Source organism: Schistocerca cancellata, chromosome 8, assembly GCF_023864275.1.
Source record: "Schistocerca cancellata isolate TAMUIC-IGC-003103 chromosome 8, iqSchCanc2.1, whole genome shotgun sequence".
NCBI lineage: Eukaryota > Metazoa > Arthropoda > Insecta > Orthoptera > Acrididae > Schistocerca > Schistocerca cancellata.
Genome location: NC_064633.1, coordinates 136,956,116 through 136,974,781, shown reverse-complemented (window position 1 = coordinate 136,974,781; position 18,666 = coordinate 136,956,116). Strand labels below are relative to the sequence as shown.

General features: G+C 43.8%; 1 protein-coding gene across 1 annotated transcript in view; it reads right to left on the bottom strand.

Moving 5' to 3' along the window:
* Nucleotides 1-14,847, bottom strand: part of LOC126094752 (polyamine-transporting ATPase 13A3-like) — a 397,184-nt gene extending 382,337 nt beyond the window's left edge. The window contains exon 1 of the mRNA XM_049909302.1: nucleotides 14,556-14,847. Coding sequence (XP_049765259.1) covers nucleotides 14,556-14,580 — 25 coding nt within the window. The 5' untranslated portion in view covers nucleotides 14,581-14,847. The remainder of the gene's footprint in view (nucleotides 1-14,555) is intronic.
* Between the last annotated feature and the right edge of the window lie 3,819 nt (nucleotides 14,848-18,666).

Below are 18,666 nucleotides of genomic sequence, written 5' to 3'. Positions count from 1 at the left end.
TACTGGATAATGGTTTCAAGAATTAGATTTTGTTATTTAGATTGTCGGATTTCTTATGTACAGTTTCTGTGTCAACAGAATCAAAGTCCGTTTCGAAGGCAACAGACATCACTGTAATATCTTTTGAATTAGGTTATCTGTGGTGGGGTAAGAATCTGAGTTAAGGGAAAGGTAATGAAAGACTTGAATTTCACAAACGTTCCGGAATCTCACTTTAGCGAAGGAATGTAGTCACTAGAAAAGCGTGACGGAAAGTGAGCTGACGTAAGACGGCTCTACGTCTACTACTGATTTCGCTTTCACATCGCGAAAATTACATTCTGTTGCCGTATATTGTGCGGCATTCTTGTGGAGGGGTAATAAGAAGGCCGTATTCCTTCCGGTGTGCACTCTCGCACTGCTTTATGGAATGCGTATGCCAGTAAGCACGCTCGGCGAATATGTGTCGCTCAATGCCGTACGATGCTACGATTCTTATTCGTGTCCCTAGGAAGGAAAGCTGGCTTCGACGTTGCACACGAGCGAGGTTACCACATTGCGCTCTCCTCCTCACCATCCGTCCACCCACATATAGATTTTCCGTGATCTCGCTGTCTCCCCACTCCCCCTCTCTCTTTTCAAAGGGCATGGCCAATTTATTTTCTCGTCGATCCTTGTGCTCCGTCTCTAACGACGTGGTTGTCGACGCGACGCTGGACCCTAATCCTAGTTTATAAAGTTACACTTTCTCAACTTCAGTCACTTTTATTTTCCAATAGTTTACGGCACGGTGTTTTTGGCAGCATGCTGCTATCATTAGGTAATTAACTGTCATTTATGTCGACTGACGTTTTACACATTTCTGTAAAGAGAGCAAAAAAATTTTGCTGCGTGTGTCAGCGACGTTGTGTCGCGAAATATTGTTCCCCCTGTTCACTGTTCAGAAAGATTAATTTATGTTAGTGTACACAATTTTATGTGCTGTATTCTTTAAACAGTCTCCAAAATATTTTTGTTTACATTTAGTGGCAGGCAACATATACTTACTTGACACACGCAACACAAGAGAAGGCAAAGCAGAACCACTTCAAAACTTTTCATACAGTTGAGTACAATGGACTGGCTAGAATATGCTAAAAATTCTTCAACTCCAGAGATAAAAGATACTTCAATTGCCGAGATGATATATACACAATGAGTACGGCCATTTTTCGTACTAGCATGTTTACATCGTGGCATGAACTATAGATTTTTATTCCCAACATTTACTGAATTATTAAATATTTTTTTAAAGGGTTAAGCACTCATTGCCTGTCTAGGCTATTACTGAACAAGAATTCCCTACGTCTCTTTACAATTAATAAAAGAAGCAAGCAGTAATGAGAAATTTATAAGTGCTTTGTTCCTTTCTAACCATTCATTAAGCAACTTGTTTCTATGTATTCTGCCATTGCCGAAAATTTATCTTTCTGGACAGTGCAACAGTATGAAGGAGCATAAACTCACTGAACACGTAGGGAAAAAATATTTATCTCGTCACAGGAAAATGCAATATGAAAATCGACACATAAATAACAGTTACATACATGATGGTGGCAGCATATTGTTGAAATGCGTCGTGCCAACAAAGATTAGAAAATAAAGGGGATTGAAGTTGAGAGAATATCATTTTACAAATTTCGGAAATGAACAAAATGAAGTCTAATCTTCGTTTTCTCGGTTTCACACATAGCAGCAAGCTACGGGGTGGGCAATATATATAAAAGAAAAAGAAAATACTTTGCACCAAGGAGAAGTTACCGGAATGGAACGGTAATAGGTAGATAATATGATTTACATATGCAGACAGACAAATGATTACAATTTCAGAAAAAACTGGATTATTTATTCAAAAGAAAGAGTCTTGCCAACTGAGCAAATCGGTAAAGCTCTGGTCCACCTCTGGCCATTGTGCAATCAGTTATTCGACTTGAAATTGGTTGACAGAGTTGTTTGATGTACTCCTCAGGGATATCGTGCTAAATGCTGTTCAATTGGTGAGTCATATTGTCAAAATCCCAAGCTAGTCGGCGTGCGACAGTGAGGTAGGTATGCCCCCGCGTCCAGGGCGTCTCCAGACTCGTGTTTGGCCTGGAATCTCATTGGCTGGAGTAGAATTATCTTGTGATGTGTACCGCTTCGAATTGAGCCCCGAGAACCAGTAGAGACTTGTCTGGAGATGCCCCGGACAACGATGGGATACCAACCTACTGCCTGACAATGAGGAGTGATGGTCTGAGGTATCTTTTCTTTTCATTTCTTTGGTTGTCATCCGCGGCACCATTTCAGCACAGTGGTATTTCGACGATATTCTTCGCCCTGTTTTGTTGCCCTTCACGGCAAGTCATCCTGGGCTTACATTTCAGCGAGATAATGCCCGCCTACACACGGCGAGTGTTTCTGCTGCTTTTCTTCGTGCTTGCCCAACCCAATCTTGGACAGCTAGACCGCCGTATGTCTGCCCAGTTGAGAACGTCTGGAGCATTATGGGCAGGGCCTTCCAACCATCTCGGGATTTTGACGATCTAACGCGCTTATTGGACAGAATTTGGTATGATATCCCTCAAGTGGGCACCCAACAAATGTACCAATGCCAAGCCGAATAGCTGCACGCATAAAGGACAGAGGTGGACCAATGCATTATGGACTTACACAATTCGTCAAGCTTCGTCTCTTGCATAAATCATCCAGCGTTTCTGAAATTGTAATCATTCGTTTCTCTATGCATGTACATAACATTTGCCATATTTCCGTCCAACTGTTCTAATTCCTTCGGGTGCTCTCCTATTTTTTAATTTTTCAAAATTTTGTTAAAGAGTGTGTTTCATGCAGATAGGTAACCAACTTACGGCATCCGCCACGGGTGCAGAACATCTAAGTTTGGTTGCCTACCGTAAGGTGCATGAAATATTTTCCGGGCCACTTTTATTTTCCCTACCCTGAACTAAGTCAACACAGTGCTGCTCCTGCCTAGAATCGAGAGCCAAACCGCCCGCTATGTTCCTTCTGTCGGAAGGAGCACCTCTGCAGAGGTTGGAGGGGAAAGTCGAGAGGCCGAGACAAGTTGGAGCTTTGTGTCGATCCGATGAGGCGTGCTCCGATGCCGTAACTCGTGCCATACTCCCCGTATAATTGCATTGTTCTGGTTTTAGTCCCAGTTCGACACAGAGTTATGACATATGCAGCCGATGCCCGCTCGGTTCAGGGGCAAAGCGGGCCAGAGTGGCCGAGCTGTTCTAGGCGCTACAATGTGGAACCACGCGACCGCTACGGTCGTAGGTTCGAATCCTGCCTCGGGTATGGATGTATGTGATGTCCTTAGGTTAGTTAGGTTTAAGTAGTTCTAAGTTCTAGGGGACTGATGACCTCAGCATTTAAGTTCCATAGTGCTCAGAGCCATTTTCAGGGGCAAAGTGATAACACCACAACATTTAATGTATTCTTATTCCGTAATTTGGTGTCAGGCATAAAACATATCAGTGAGTTTTTTCGTACAGATTTTTTAGATCTATTACTACCGCGCGACGGTATTCCATAGTTCCGTTTACAGTAACAAATTCGATGCATATATGTCTTGGTGATTAATGAAGTTGTGGAAAGCTGTTGACCTTATTTCGTGAGCCCCCACTCCTTATATGTCTGGGGGGGGGGGGGGGGGAAGAGCTTACAAGTACATTCCTTCTCACTAAAACTGTAACACCTGAACGGACAGCAAATAACGAAATTCTGCTTGTTGTGCGGATACAGTAGAGTAGACAGAATACATGACTGAACTTTGACATGATTTATGGATACACAAGGTGCGAAATTTAGTTTAGAGGACTGCAACTTGTGGCAGCAACAATTCCTCGTACTGAGCTTGTATGTCAGATACGGGTACGTCATTCCATGATGATTCAACTCTACGTCAGAGTTCATCAGTCTTAGTAGCTGGCATTTGATGGTGCTCCAATCTCTCGAGAAATTATGTCCGGATGTTTTCAGTGCACGAGAGATCTGGAGAACGTGTTGGCCTGGGCAGCAGTATAAATCCCTCTGCATCGAGGTCCATCGGGACAGCAGGGGCAACACGCGGTCTTGCGTTATCTCGTTGAAAGACAACGTCACAACCACCTGGCTTGACTTCTAAGAACGCATTGTTAGCTGCACGAACGATGTCCCACTCTGATGCAAAGAGATTCGTACTCACAGCTGGTTCAAATGGTTCAAATGGCTCTGAGCACTATGGGGCTTAACATCTGAGGTCGTCAGTCACCTAGAACTTAGAACTACTTAAACCTAACTAGTCTAAGGACATCACACACACCCATGCCCGAGGCAGGATTCGAACCTGCGTTCGTAGCGGTCGCTCGGTTCCAGACTGAAGCGCCTAGAACCGCTCGGCCACACCAGCCGGCGCCCAGCTGGTCATCCGTTTATATGTTTACTATGGTATCTATAAATCACGTAATACGAATCCCAGGGCTCACCCTCTGCAAAAGACCCCGTATATCATCCTCATCTAAACCGTTCTTGACTCCAGGTATAAGGTTCGTGGAACCCTAACCTCTCATCCTTGCTTCAACAATATTGACTTGTTTCTCACGCAGAAGCACTAATGCTGCAAATACAGCACAGTCCTCTCTAACATGGGAAATGATGTCACGAATATGACTGTCGAATAAAAGGCGAGAACAAGGCTTGCAGATTGGAGCAGTTCACACAAGGCAGACTGCTAACACGGCGTGCGAATGTAATTAGGGTTCCTCGTGACGGCAGCGCTGAGCTAGCGAACGCCTGACATGAGAGACGCCAAACAAATAAAGATCCACTGATCACTACGGTGACTTTCGGTAAACGGATACGATCGCAATTTGTTGACGCCAAATACGTCCGTAATTTCCTTGCAAGCTATATTTCCTGATATAATCTCTTGCTCGTTGGTGAAAGATTTTGAATGAACGCTCTGAAAAGTTCGGTTTAAATCCTTGCCCATCTAAAATCTACGACTGGCTTTAATCGTGAAAGAAAAAAATACTAGGAGTTAGATGATCTTCATCGTGTACTAATAGTTTTACTTTGAAGGGTAATAGAAACATATCAGGAACTTCATATAGAGACTTTCTGAAAGCTTTAGCTAATGAACTTAGAACTTTGGGTTGTTAATTGTGGAAAATAACAAACTGTTCTAGATACTTATTTGTAGCTTGCGATCTATTAGATATCTTTACTCTAGTAGGTGCGAATGGTTTCCCTTATAACTGGACAGGATATGAGTGACCTCTGTTTAGCACCCACTACGTATTTAATGTTTACACGTATTACCTCTAAATGAAAAGTAAGAACCCAAGAACAACTGAATTTTATTTGTTAATTGATACTGTGGTAAATTCAATTTTACGTACCAAAGATACGTTTGTTCTATAAATATTTGTAATGATATTCATGAGGCAATATAAAAAAATTATCCACATTCAACATAAATTATGCAGCAATAGTATCTAAAATTGTGGACTGGTATGTAGATGAGTAAATACACTACTGGCCATTGAAATTGCTACACCACGAAGATGATGTGCTACAGACGCGAAATTTAACCGACAGGAAGAAGATGCTGTGATATGCAAATGATTAGCTTCTCAGAGCATTCGCAGAAGGTTGGCGCCGATGGCGACACCTACAACGTGCTGACATGAGGAAAGTTCCCAACCGATTTCTCATACACAAACATCAGTTGACCAGCGTGAAACGTTGTTGTGATGCCTCGTGTGAGGAGGAGAAATACGTACCATCACGTTTCCGACTTTGATAAAGGTCGGATTGTAGCCTATCGCGATTGCGGTTTATCGTATTGCGACACTGCTGCTCGCTTTGGTGGAGATCCAATGACTGTTAGCAGAATATGGAATCGGTGGGTTCAGGAGGATAATATGGAACGCCGTGCTGGATCCCAACGGCCTCGTTTCACTAGCAGTCGAGATGACAGGTATCTTAACCTCATGGCTGTAACGGATCGTGCAGTCACGTCTCGATCCCTGAGTCAACAGATGGGGACGTTTGCAAGACAACAACCATCTGCACGAACAGTTCGACGACGTTTGCAGCAGCATGCACTATCAGCTCGGAGACCATGGCTGCGGTTACCCTTGACGCTGCATCACAGACAGGAGCACCTGCGATGGTGTACTCAACGACGAACCTGGGTGCACGAATGGCAAAACGTCATTTTTTCGGATGAATCCAGGTTCTGTTTACAGCATCATGATGGTCGCATCCGTTTTTGGCGACATCGCGGTGAACGCACATTGGAAGCGTGTATTCGTCATCGCCGTACTGGCGTATCACATGGCGTAATGGTATGGGGTGCCATTGGTTACATGTCTCGGTTACCTCTTGTTCGCATTGACGGCACTTTGAATAGTGGACGTTACATTTCAGATGTGTTACGACCCGTGGCTCTACCCTTCATTCGATCCCTGTGAAACCCTACATTTCTGCAGGATAATGCACGACCGCAAGTTGCAGGTCCTGTACGGGCCTTTTCTGGATACAGAAATGTTCGACTGCTGCCCTGGCCAGCACATTCTCTAGATCTTTCACCAATAGCCGGCCGATGTGGCCGTGCGGTTCTAGGTGCTTTAGTCTGGAACCGCGTGACCGCTACGGTCGCAGGTTCGAATCCTGTCTCGGGCATGGATGTATGTGATGTCCTTAGGTTAGTTAGGTTTAAGTAGTTCTAAGTTGTAGGGGACTGATGACCACAGATGTTAAGTCCCTTTGTGCTCAGAGCCATTTGGACCATTTTTTTTTCTCTCACCAACTGAAAACGTTTGGTCAATGGTTGCCGTGTAACTGGCTCGTCACAATACGCCAGTCACTACTCTTGCTGAACTGTGGTATCGTGTTGAAGCTGCATGGGCAGCTGCACCTGTACACGCCATCCAAGCTGTGCTTGACCCAATGCCGAGGCGTATCAAGGCCGTTATTACGGCCAGAGATGGTTGTTCTGGGTACTGATTTCTCAGGTTCTATGCACCCAAATTGCGTGAAAATGTAATCACATGTCAGTTGTAGTATAATATATTTATCCAATGAATACCCGTTTACCATCTGCATTTCTTCTTGGTGTAGCAATTTTAATGGCCAGTAGTGTAGTAAAGCAAACTAAAGCAGCCATCAATCCGAAGACTGTTTTCAACACTACTGTCCTCCGCTAGGTGTTGTCCTGTTGGATGCGGTGTGCCATAGTCTTCTTCCGACCTTCGAACTGATTTAACCAGCCAGTCATTGGTGGACCTATAGTTTAGCATAAATTCTCCGTACCACGGTGCAGCTCGGCGAATGTGCATGAATTGGCAAGAGACATAAAAATAATAGGATTGACCGGGGTTCCCGAGATTGCTGTATTTGTAGTCTGGCACTTAGTGATTTAATTTTAAATTTTCTTTGTTTTTCTTTTCGCGTAATCTACCTGTTTCTTCGTTACCTTTCGACATCAGTTTTGTGTGGATGTTACGTACTACCTCTGACACCACCGACGGAAACGTTACGCTGTTTCTTTATGACAGAGAGTGGCCAGTCCCCTGATCGGAGACGCTGGCCTGCCGTACCGGGACCACTGAGGCACGGAGCAAGTGTCAGACTAAAATGACCAAGATCCAGGGTTCAATCTCAAGTCGGTCATAGGATTGTTTCCATCACTTTTCCCTTCCTTCATCGCTAGTAATTGTTTATGTATGTCAGTATGACCAAGTTGCATTTTGATTCAGAGTACTCGTCAAACTGTACGTTCGCCTTTGGCGGAAAGATCGAAAGAAAAGAAGTGCTTACCACACTGCGCTATTAGAAATACCCTTCGGACTGAGGGCAGCTTTATATTGAATACCTAAAAAACCCCACAAATATTCGTCCTCCAGGGGAGACCACTAGCTTGTATGCTGGGATTTTACTGTGGTGGTAAACCAGTACGGACGTCTACCAAAAACATACAGAACGATGGGAAAAATGTGTGAAAAGAAATGGAGAGTGTAGTGAAAAGACACTAGTCTGTAGATAGAGACGATGTACGTGATATTTTCTAAAAAAATAAAATTTAATGTTGGTCTTCGACGTCAGATGTTGTGAGCGATGCTTTTTGGTTGTGCTCGCTGCCCGCACACCGGCCACGTTCTGAGAGACTGTTGGCAAAGCGCCGCTATTTATATCCGGGATCGATTCCCGTCGCCGACCACGCCCTTTGTTGTGGATTAGTTTGCCGTCTGTGGCGTTCTTTACGACGTTCATTCCCTCGATATTTTTGCCCTTGTTGGGTCAAATGGCTGAAGAAAACGAAGTAAAGTAAGTGCGGAATCTCAATTGAAGACCAGTGCTCGTAGAAGCCGATTGAATCAGTCGGCGAGATATTTTGCATGGGAGTGGCTTTCTAGGTGTATACCTTCTGTCAGTCACACCGAGACCTCTTCAGAAATCACCTACGTCACAATTTCTTTGTCTGAGAAATAGTAATTGTTTCATATTCTGGTAAACTAAGGATCCGAATGAAAGAGTTGGTCTTCCATCCACATAAACTCAAAGGCGCATCAGCTCCTACATGTAAGATGTTGCAAGTAAAGGTCTGTGCTGTTCAACCCAATATTTGGATTGGAGATAGTTGCATTTCTTGTCGCAAAGGAATAACATGCCTCCAATACTGGATGTCACCTACTAAAGCTATCAACGAAAAGTGAGGGGACTGTGAAAGTTTTAAGTTAGAAGTCAAACACGAAAACATGTTCCCAAAATAGAAATAGTAGCACTATCATTGACTCGAGTAAAATAGACCAAACACACGATTTGAACTGTGATGTAAGTTTAAGAAGGAAACGTGTCAAAACGTGCCTCTTTTTTTAATGGAAGGTATAGATGCATTACCAGCGTGTTTCGTCTCTCGTATGATTGACATACTCCATTCGTATCAACACGTGACCATTTATTCAACAACGGAAATCTGTGAACTGAAGCATTCCGAGTGCTTACATGTTTAAACTATTTTAGAGTCACTTCCCTATGGCGTAGACGAGAAACAGTCGGCTATTTATCTAGGCGGATGAGGAAAACCGCCTGAAAACTTCTCTCGGATTGGCCATTGTGTTAGAACAATCAGTCGGCGGGCGAATACATCTAGCGCTTGGTTCACCTTTTGTCTCTCAAGGTCGCGCGCTACGCTACATGAGCTGGGCGTTGATAGAACACGACCGTATACTTAAATAAAATGCGCAAGTAGAGATACCCTGTAGTCTTGTTGAATATCGTCGCGTGCACACTGCCCTTAAAATACCAACACTACGGACAGACCCGAACACATGGTGGACAGGGCTTAGTTGCTTATCTTAGAGGCGTAACAACATTGCATTGTGAACAGCTTGTGGAACTTTAGTGACCCCTACAAGGATGCTGTTGCCTGATGGAACTTCCTTATGGCTATAGACGAATGTCGGCGATATTTCACTGCCCCGTGAAACACATGTAACAACGTGTTCGCTCTTTTTGCACTTACATCATAATCTTTCCTGAGTCTGTTATTTCTCAAAGCTTTCCTAGTCGCAAAGAAAATGTTGTGAATTCTGCTTTCTTATCATACGTAAGTTATCTCAGATGTTTTATTTGTAAAAGCTGGCATCTGCCATACAGATGATCCCTTTCTTATACAGTGTCTGTACGTATGTTCCTCTCTAATGACAAGTATTCTATTTAACCGAAGGATATGGCACAATGTCGAAGACACTGGACTCGTATTACGGAGGACAGCGTTTCAAATCTTTATCAGGCCAACCAGATTAAAGTTTTCGTGGTTTCCCTGAATAACTTAAATCAAATTGTTCATTTAAAGTGGACAGGTCTGATTTCCCGCGACTTCCTTCCACAGTCTGGTACTGTGATCCGTCTTAATGACTTGGCCGTTGACGCGACGTTAAATACTAGCTTTCCTTCCTACATCCAACATACGATAACCAGCTGAACGAATGATATTGCGTTTGTGTAGCACTTGTTTGACGTAATCGCTGTTTGCAATGACACATCTAACTAAAACGTGGCCGTCTTTAGTGTTACTTAGCTCAGTCGCATGGAAGTACGAGCTGAAGTCGCGTGAAGTTACTACGGCATTTAAATGGTATGACGAACTCAAATCGTAAATGCACACTTCGCTATGTGGATAAGCGGAGCTCAGTTTCAAGCTAATACATGGCTCTTAAATGTGTTGTAAAACGAAGCACAGCAGTGTGTGTCACATGTTAGCTGATCTCAGCAACCAACCAATATGGCAAAGCGAGTAGTTTGTGGTGACGATGAGGATGGTTTACAGAAGGTTGCTGATATTGTTTTCAACAGTGACAACAAAGTTAGTGATTTGTCTTTCAGTCATTCAGATTCTGAAGAACCATAAGCAGTGATTCAGAGCGAAACTACACTACTGGCCATTAAGATTGCTACACCACGAAGATGACGCGCTACAGAAGCTAAATTTAACCGACAGGAAGAAGATGCTGTGATATGCAAATGATTAGCTTTTCTGACCAATCACACAAGGTTGGCGCCGGTCACGACACCTACAACGTGCTGACATGAGGAAAGTTTCCAACCGATTTCTCATACACAAACAGCAGTTGACCGGTGTTGCCTGGAGAAACGTTGCTGTGATGCCTCGTGTAAGGAGGAGAAATGCGTACCATCACGTTTCCGGCTTTGATAAAGGTCGGATTGTAGCCTATCGCGATTGCAGTTTATCGTATCGCGACATTGCTGCTCGCGTTGGTCGAGATCCAATGATTGTTAGCGGAATATAACGCCGTGCTGGATCCCAACGGCCTCGTATCACTAGCAGTCGAGATGACAGACATCGTATCCGCAAGGCTGTGACGGATCGTGCAGCCACGTCTCGATCCCCGAGTCAACAGATGGGGACGTTTCCATGACAACAACCATCTGCACGGACAGTTCGGTTTTGTCATACATAAATAAATTGAGTTTTAGCATTCAGTATGCAGTGGATGAAACCGTTATTCTCATGAATATGTATTGCGCTCGTCAGTATAGTGACAGTCCGGAATGTGTCGTGGCTTAAAATAAAGGAATGCAAAAAGTATCTGTTGGCTGTCAAGTAAAACAAATAATGTTATTTTTATTTTTCGTAGTCTTAGACTATATTTAAAGCGGCGATCGCAGTAAGCAGGAAATTCTACCACTGATGATTTGTTACCGACTGACTGAGGACAAAACCTACATTTTCTGGCTGACAAATGGTAGAAGAATAGGTATGAAATATTCAAACATGGAGTTGGTAATGAAATTGTGGTACATTAATGTATACTCACGGTAGCCTAAATCTTTATTTTCCACATTTCAGAATAAAAAAATACGATGGTGATGGTAACATTTTGTAGTAATGCATTTAGATAAGACCCATAACGAGTGCTGAACATCGAAGTGGTACTACGAAATTTACTCTGAAACAACGCACTTGGAACAGTATTCTGACCTGCGTCTCTTCTTCTGAGGGTAGAGCCCCTGAGGGATATTACCGGATGGGAGTTGCGATGCACGCTGTCATTCGTTCCTGATGATATTATTCCGTTGACATTGCCCACGGAGGACAAGGTTCGGTTTTCGAGTTTTGGTCCGGCACACAGTTTTGATCGGTCATGAAGTCACAGCTATATACGCTCTGATGCACAGAGAAAGATCAATTCTAATATGGTATGATATTGTTTCCTGAGGATGTGGATCGAGACAAAACATTTTGCAACCGCCGCTGTGTACCCTTACAAACCACTATCAACAACGAAACGTGGAAGACAAGAAAATGTGTAGTAATGTCTGAAGATCAACGACAGAGTCAGTATGTTACAATCCGTATAAAATGATGACAAATGTTCATTTATAAAAAATAACTGGACTGTTTTAACATTAAAGCAACAAGTCTTATTGCAAAATTTAATGTGTAAGTCATGTAATGAGACAGCTTTTGTATTAATATTTGATAGAACAGAATTCTACCAAAATTTTGGTTTCAACTTCCGTCTGTTGCTAATCAGGATAGCTGTATGTCAGAGATGCTGGCATGTCGTAAAATCTCATGTAGCGGGATCGGATTTTACATAACAAGAACTTAGAAACTATGTAATTTGTATTTTCGGTAACGTCATTTGTGCACCTCAAAACTGGAATGTATATTTACCATAGACGCACATTGTACTCAAAAACATCTCAGTAGCCTAAAATTATCACATAACTTCTGCAAGGCAAATAGCTGATATGCAACAGAACGTTTAAAATAATAAGACAGACAGCTAAGGCTAACAGCTCTATGAAATAAGTTACAACAGGTAAGTATAATGCAATTTCAGGCTTTTCTAAATCGATAGCGAGAGACTTTACGCGTAAATGTAGATAGAAATTTTTGATTGTAAACTTGTGGCATAAGAAACTAAAGAAATAATTCACATGCAGCTAAGGACCAGACGAAAGTGCTAACCGTGTGTTGAAAAGCAGCTACTTGTTTCACTGTGAGAGGTATTATGTTAAAATGCAGTATACTGTCACTAAATTCCTGTCTCTAACAATGAGGATTTCAGGATCGAAACGGTTAACGCTTCTGCTATTTTTTGTTTTGTTAAAGGCAAAAGAGAACATGTTATTAATAAGGAATAGTTATTGCCTTCAGTTCAATAAAACTGTTTAAAACTGTTTTTAAACGCCATCATTGCCTAATGAAGTAATTAAACTTGTCGTTTCGCTTATGACTGTCAAACATTATTTTATTTCTTACTTACTGTAAATACAATTTTGAGTTCGGATATATGTGCACGTGCATAAATACAACAGGTATCCCAGACATCAGGTTCTGTTTTTCCTGTGCTCATATTTAAATTTGATTTCTCTGAGTGAATATAAGTAATACTCTAAACTGCAATCGCAATAAGTAAGAATTAAAATATAACTGGATAAGCACAATTGTAAACGACCATGTTAAGTAGTTACGTAGAGGCTGTGGACTCATCCAACATCAGACTAAAAAATTTGTTTGCACAGAGTATCCTGAAAGAATGAAACTTAAATCAGCACAAAATAGCGTGGATAAGCATGAGACTTCCTGAAGGAATGAAGCTGATTGCCTGACCGTAACAAGAACATGAAATTCTTGGAGGTATAGTCGGTATATGTATTTTGTGTTTCATATGTGTTTCGTTTCTTTTTATCTATTAACCATCTCCAGTGATCTGTGATACATATTTCTTTACGAATTTTATAATTTCTTTATGTAATGATTGCAGATAAATTGCTTTATTACAGTTTTGGTTGTTCTCTTGTTGTTAAGTAAGAAACAACTTTTTGGACTACAAGTTTGGTAATGTTAAAATCCTATTTGGTTATACTTGTGAAACTGTATTATGTGCGTAAAATAAAAACTTATTACGGGCCTCTGAAGGTGCTTCATAAATAAAAAGAAGCGAAATGCCTATAGCACAAAACAAACAACTTCCACTTAGTTCCATAGACGGACCACATTTCTAAGAATATAGAGTCAACAAAGGAAAGACAGAAAACTTCAATAATTATTTACATAAAAATCAATTTTTAATATACGACGTTTTAAAATCACACTGAAGAGTATAAAATAATTTATCGTAGCCCCATAGAGCTTTCTAACAGCATACAGATTATTCTGATTATCTGGGTTTTGAATTTTTAGTAGCAGTGGAAATACTCGTAAGATTTAAAACGAAAAACGTCTGTGTCATACAGTAGATAATAGTAAGGGGTGAACTATTCAAGCATCACATGTGTGTTCCATGTACTCAGCGTTTTCGTTTTAATCTTAGATGCCTTTTCATAGCTATTACAATTAACAACAAAATTTTTCAGGACTATCTGTATGGAATTAGGAATCTGTATACTTTTAGTCCGATTTAAGAACGTGTTGTGTTAAAAATTGATATTTTATTTAAATAATTATTTTCTGCTTTTTGATCTTCCGTAAGTGAAATTTTTCAGTCGTACGGAAAACATTTTCATGGGATTAAAGCAGAGCCATAGGGTAAATTTCACGTTTATGCCAGTTCCTGTTATCCTGAGACAACCAGCATAGTGCTTCCTCCTGCGTATATCTTTCGAAAAGACCGTGAAGGTAAAAATATGAGAGTCTCGTGCTGACACGGAGGCTTCCATCGATCGCTCTCCCGCCAACCTCTTCCAACTGGAAGAGGAAAAGTGGGAAATGGCAGTGGTATAAAAAGTACCCTCCGGCTACATCAGGCAAGAAAGCGAGTTAATATTGTATCGGCATCCGGTTCTGAGCTATGCTGAAAGTTTGACGTCAGCAGCCCATTGGAAAATTAGTTTAAAATCAGTTGCAAAATTTGTACTGAACAAACAGAGACAAGAAAGCGGCCTGGAGCTAAAAAATAATGAGAACAAGAAAGTTTGCAAGGTTTCGGGTTCGAGCATCGAAATGACTGAAGGGCTTAATTCATAAGCTGGTTTCAAAATCGAAAGATTGGTTCTGAAGGAGTATAACTCACTCAGCTGCAGAACGTTGTCATTCATTCCCGAACGTCGTCTGTCGTCGGTGCGCTCGGTGTCAGGTGATAGCCCAAGAGATCAGGAGATATCGATTCTTTTTGCCGAAGAGGTAGCGTGTGTCACCGAAACATAACGCCCGCGGCGGCACCTCGGGAGCAGGTAGGCGCGGCGAGGTTTGGCGTGCGCTCGCTAGTCGGGACAGCGTCTGTTGTGGGTGGCGGCGGTGGCGGTGGCGGCAGCAGCAGGTGCGTTCGCGTAGGTCGGAGCGTGCAGTCGCGGAGTCGGCGGCTGCGGCTGTCGAACTGACCACGGAGAACCGGCCCGCGGGCCGCCGACCGAGCACCGAGCGCCCCCCACTCCACCCGCCTGCGGAACCGGGAAACTGCACGGCCCCGCACCGCCTAGCCCTCCTCAAGGCCAAGCTGCGCGGCTGCCGCCCTACGCCGGTCGCGGATGCACCACGCCGCAGCTTATGCAATTCCCTCTACCTACATTGGGGTAACCCGACCAGTACCGCCATTTGGCTTCCTGGCAGCGAAAATACTCGTCCGAAGATGTGGGGACATCGTACGAGGACTATTTCTTTTTATAGATCCGATCGGTAGCGAAATTAAAAAGTGAAAACCCGACATAGCTATGTGCAGATGTGTTGCGCAGTGTCTGTAGTACGTCCGTCGATCGCGTCACATCGCAATATACCGGGTGACCAAAAAGTCCGTATAAATTTGAAAACTTAACAAACCACGGAATAATATAGATAGAGAGGCAAAAATTGACACACATGCTTGGAATGACACGGGGTTTTATTAGAACAAAAAAAAAAAAAAAAAAAAAAAAACATAGTTCACAAGATGTCCGACAGATGGTGCTGGACAGCAAAACCTCAGTAACTGCTACCGCGACGGGTGAGAGGTACGCCGATATGTTACAGAATCGTATCATCCCCAGTCTGGCTGATAAACACCTGCTGGAACGTACGACGTTTATGAGGATGGCGCTCCACCCCATATTGCTAGACGCGTGAAAGATCTCTTGCGCGCGTCGTTTGGTGATGATCGTGTGCACAGCCGCCACTTTCGTCATGCTTGGCCTCCCAGGTCCCCAGACGTCAGTCCGTGCGATTATTGGCTTTGGGGTTATATGAAGTTGCAAGTGTATCGTGATCGACCGACATCTCTAGGGATGCTGAAAGACAACATCCGGCGCCAATTCCTCACCATAACTCCGGACATGCTTTACAGCGCTGTTCACAACATTATTCCTCGACTACAGCTATTGTTGAGAAATGATGGTGGACATATTGAGCATTTCCTGTAAAGAACATCATCTTTGCTTTCTCGTACTTTGTTATGCTAATTATTGCTATTCTAATCAGATGAAGCGCCATCTGTCGGACATTTTTGAACTTCTGTATTTTTTTGGTTCCAATAAAACCCCATGTCATTCCAAGCATGTATATCAATTTGTACCTCTCTGTCAACATTCAAATTTATACTGACTTTTTGATCACCTGGTATGTTTGACCTTCGGCAGCGCCATCTAGCGGGCCAACCATAGCGCCATCTGGTTTCCCCCTTTAAGCTAGACAAGTTCCGTTCTTTTCAGTTTTTTCGTTTGACGCTTACTTCGTGAAATATTTGGTCTAATCACGATCAATGGACCACCCTATATATATATATACACTCCTGGAAATTGAAATAAGAACACCGTGAATTCATTGTCCCAGGAAGGGGAAACTTTATTGACACATTCCTGGGGTCAGATACATCACATGATCACACTGACAGAACCACAGGCACATAGACACAGGCAACAGAGCATGCACAATGTCGGCAATAGTACAGTGTATATCCACCTTTCGCAGCAATGCAGGCTGCTATTCTCCAATGGAGACGATCGTAGAGTAGCTGGATGTAGTCCTGTGGAACGGCTTGCGATGCCATTTCCACCTGGCGCCTCAGTTGGACCAGCGTTCGTGCTGGACGTGCAGACCGCGTGAGACGACGCTTCATCCAGTCCCAAACATGCTCAATGGGCGACAGATCCGGAGATCTTGCTGGACAGGGTAGTTGACTTACACCTTCTAGAGCACGTTGGGTGGCACGGGATACATGCGGACGTGCATTGTCCTGTTGGAACAGCAAGTTCCCTTGCCGGTCTAGGAATGGTAGAACGATGGGTTCGATGACGGTTTGGATGTACCGTGCACTATTCAGTGTCCCCTCGACGATCACCAGTGGTGTACGGCCAGTGTAGGAGATCGCTCCCCACACCATGATGCCGGGTGTTGGCCCTGTGTGCCTCGGTCGTATGCAGTCCTGATTGTGGCGCTCACCTGCACGGCGCCAAACACGCATACGACCATCATTGGCACCAAGGCAGAAGCGACTCTCATCGCTGAAGACGACACGTCTCCATTCGTCCCTCCATTCACGCCTGTCGCGACACCACTGGAGGCGGGCTGCACGATGTTGGGGCGTGAGCGGAAGACGGCCTAACGGTGTTCAAATGGTTCAAATGGTTCAAATGGCTCTGAGCACTATGGGTCTTAACATCTATGGTCAGCAGTCCCCTAGAACTTAGAACTACTTAAACCTAACTAACCTAAGGACAGCACACAACACCCAGCCATCACGAGGCAGAGAAAATCCCTGACCCCGCCGGGAATCGAACCCGGGAACCCGGGCGTGGGAAGCGAGAACGCTACCGCACGACCACGAGATGCGGGCGCCTAACGGTGTGCGGGACCGTAGCCCAGCTTCATGGAGACGGTTGCGAATGGTCCTCGCCGATACCCCAGGAGCAACAGTGTCCCTAATTTGCTGGGAAGTGGCGGTGCGGTCCCCTACGGCACTGCGTAGGATCCTACGGTATTAGCGTGCATCCGTGCGTCGCTGCGGTCCGGTCTCAGGTCGACGGGCACGTGCAACTTCCGCCGACCACTGGCGACAACATCGATGTACTGTGGAGACCTCACGCCCCACGTGTTGAGCAATTCGGCGGTACGTCCACCCGGCCTCCCGCATGCCCACTATACGCCCTCGCTCGAAGTCCGTCATCTGCACATACGGTTCACGTCCACGCTGTCGCGGCATGCTACCAGTGTTAAAGACTGCGATGGAGCTCCGTCTGCCACGGCAAACTGGCTGACACTGACGGCGGCGGTCCACAAATGCTGCGCAGCTAGCGCCATTCGACGGCCAACACCGCGGTTCCTGGTGTGTCCGCTGTGCCGTGCGTGTGATCATTGCTTGTACAGCCCTCTCGCAGTGTCCGGAGCAAGTAAGGTGGGTCTGACACACCGGTGTCAATGTGTTCTTTTTTCCATTTCCAGGAGTGTATATATATATATATATATATATATATATATATATATAAAGAACGAAACTTTTCTAGCTTGAAGGGGGAAACCAGATGGCGCTATGGTTGGCCCGCTAGATGGCGCTGCCATAGGTCAAACGGATATCAACTGCGGTTTTTAAAATAAGAACCCCCATGTTTATTACATATTCGTGTAGTACGTAAAGAAATATGAATGTTTTAGTTGGACCAACTTTTTCGCTTTGTGATAGATGGCGCTGTAATAGTCACAAACATATGGTTCACAATTTTAGACGAACAGTTGGTAACCGGTAGGTTTTTTAAATTAAAATACAGAACGTATGTATGTTAGAACATTTTATTTCGGTTGTTCCAATGTGATACATGTACCTTTGTGAACTTATTATTTCTGAGAATGCATGCTGTACACCGAGATTACCTGTAAATGCCACATTAATGCAATAAATGCTTAAAATGATGTCCGTCAACCTCAATGCATTTGGCAATACGTGTAACGATATTCCTCTCAACAGCGAGTAGTTCGCCTTCCGTAATATTCACAAATGCATTAACAATGGGCTGACGAATGTTGTCAGGCGTTGTCGGTGGATCACGTGAACGTGCGGGACATGGTATGGTGCTTCGACGACCAATCCACCTGTTATCAAATATGCCATTCAATACCGCTTCAACTGCACGCGAGCTATATGCCGGACATTCATCATGTTGGGAGTACATCGCCATTCTGTCATGCAGTGAAACATCTTGTAGTAACATCGGTAGAACATT